At 52.5% G+C, this 2059-nt stretch overlaps 1 protein-coding gene across 1 annotated transcript; it reads left to right on the top strand.

Annotated features, from left to right (window-relative positions):
• The first annotated feature begins 548 nt into the window (after nt 1–548).
• On the top strand, nt 549–1767 carry LOC127755535 (BTB/POZ and MATH domain-containing protein 2-like). Its single transcript, XM_052281211.1, has one exon. The coding sequence runs from the start codon at nt 556–558 to the stop codon at nt 1720–1722; it is 1167 nt and encodes a 388-aa protein (XP_052137171.1). The 5' UTR covers nt 549–555; the 3' UTR covers nt 1723–1767.
• Nucleotides 1768–2059: the final 292 nt, after the last annotated feature.

Below are 2059 nucleotides of genomic sequence, written 5' to 3'. Positions count from 1 at the left end.
AATTAAAATTTCAAAATCTATAAACATGCAAAAATATTTTGGGAGCCTAAACAGTTTTAATTCAAAACCTTTTCAAGTACAAAGTTGTAGGTCGCGTCAAGGGCTACAATTTTGATATAAAGTTTGTCTTCATTATAGTTCACATGAAAAAGTTATGAATTATTTTTTAATATAAAGTTTTTAGACCGTACTGTTTAGGGACCGGGGTGACACAACTGAACAAGTTGGAGGACCTAAATGAGTGATATGCAAGTTTAGGGACCGGAATGACACAGTCAAACAAGTTTGAGGACCTGAACGGTCGATTTGCGAGTTTAGAGACTGGGATGACACAACAGTATAAGTTTAGGGACCGGTGATGGACTTTACTCTTTTTTCTATTTTATCTTTGTCATTAACTTTTTAACCATACATTATTAAAACAAATTACGTAATTCTTTAGATATATCGATCACCCGTATTTACCTCAAACAATATAGTCTATCGGTATCTATATATATACTACGGACGCCATTTGCGCCCTTTGCTGTTCGGACGTATCCAATCCAATCAACCATGTCCGCCGCCGCCGCCGACGCCGACTCGCCGCCGCTGTTGACGGCCACCGCCGGCGCCGCCGCCGACTACTGCGGCTCAGCTGATTCCCCTGCTGCTTGCACCATCGTCGGCAAGGTCGAGAGGGTGTGCTACAATGTCCGCGTCGACGGCTACTCCAAGACCAAGGAGACGACGAAGAACGGGTCGTACATCGCGTCCACCGAGTTCGTCGCCGGCGGCCAGCCATGGCGGATCAGGTACTACCCCAACGGGTACAGCCAGTCCACCGACGGCCATGTCTCCGTCTTCGTCGACCGCGTCGGCGGCGTCGACGTCGGCCTCCACGCCGACGTGCAGATCGACCTTGTCGCGCGCCGCCGCCACGGCGACGACGCGGCGCCGCCGGAGACGGAGGTCGCCGGCAGGTTCAGGTGCACGTTCTGGCCGGACTCCAGCTTCGGCTTCCAGCGCTTTATCTCGACGGAGAAGCTGGACAAGTCGCCGTGGTGCGTCAGGGACGACGGGTTCACCATCCGGTGCGACATCATCGTCGAGGGGCCCCCGTTCGTCGTCGCCGTGAAGCCGTCGGCGCTCGGCTGGCACCTCGGCGACCTCCTCGGCGACGCGGACACTGCCGACGTGTCGGTCGTCGTCGGCGGCGACGGCGGCGACGGCGAGGAGACCACGTTCGCCGCGCACCGCTACGTGCTCGCCGCGCGGTCGCTCGTCTTCAAGGCGCAGCTGTTCGGCCCGATGAAGGCTGACAATGGCGCCGCGATCATCCGCGTCGACGACGTGCGCGCCGACGTGTTCCGCGCGTTCCTCCACTTCGTCTACACCGACGAGCTGCCGCCGGGCGAGCTCGACGTCGCCGGCGACGGCGACGCCGAGAACGCGGCGATCATGGCGCAACATCTGCTGGTGGCGGCGGACAAGTACGACCTGCCGAGGCTGAGGCTGGTGTGCGAGAGGAAGCTGTCGGAGAGCCTCGGCGCCGGCACGGCGGCGACGACGCTGGCGCTTGCGGAGCAGCACGGCTGCCATGACCTCAAGGAGGTGGTGCTGAGGTTCATCAGGCTGCCGTCCAACATGGAGGCCGTCAAATGCAGCGATGGATTCAAGCATCTCCTGGAGAGCTGCCCTTCTCTTCACCAGGAGCTCAAATCAAGGCACATTCTCTCCTAATTCGTATTTCTTGATGAGCATATATATATATATATATATACTACTCTCCTGAGAGGCACAAAGTTAGTTCGTTCGTGATACAGAAATCGTACTCATTAATTACTCCTTCCTTCTAAAATATAGCACGAAGTGTCTTCTATTAATTATTACGATCAGACTTTGACTAATAATTATTTTGTTATAATTGTTTTTACGTAGAATTAGTGTTATTAGAATAGTATTTGGAAGTTATGTTTTTTTATCATATAAGTTATATACTAGTATTAGTGAGGCAATTATTAGTCAAAGCATTATTATTGTTGAGGAACTACTTAATACTCCCTCCGTTTCAGGTCAT

Source organism: Oryza glaberrima, chromosome 11 (genome assembly GCF_000147395.1).
Source record: "Oryza glaberrima chromosome 11, OglaRS2, whole genome shotgun sequence".
Classification (NCBI taxonomy): domain Eukaryota; kingdom Viridiplantae; phylum Streptophyta; class Magnoliopsida; order Poales; family Poaceae; genus Oryza; species Oryza glaberrima.
This window is presented reverse-complemented; position numbering and strand designations above follow the sequence as displayed.

Coding starts and splice junctions, on each gene's coding strand:
- LOC127755535 (XM_052281211.1), top strand. CDS start 556: ATGTCCGCCGCCGCCGCCGACGCCGACTCGCCGCCGCTGTTGACGGCC.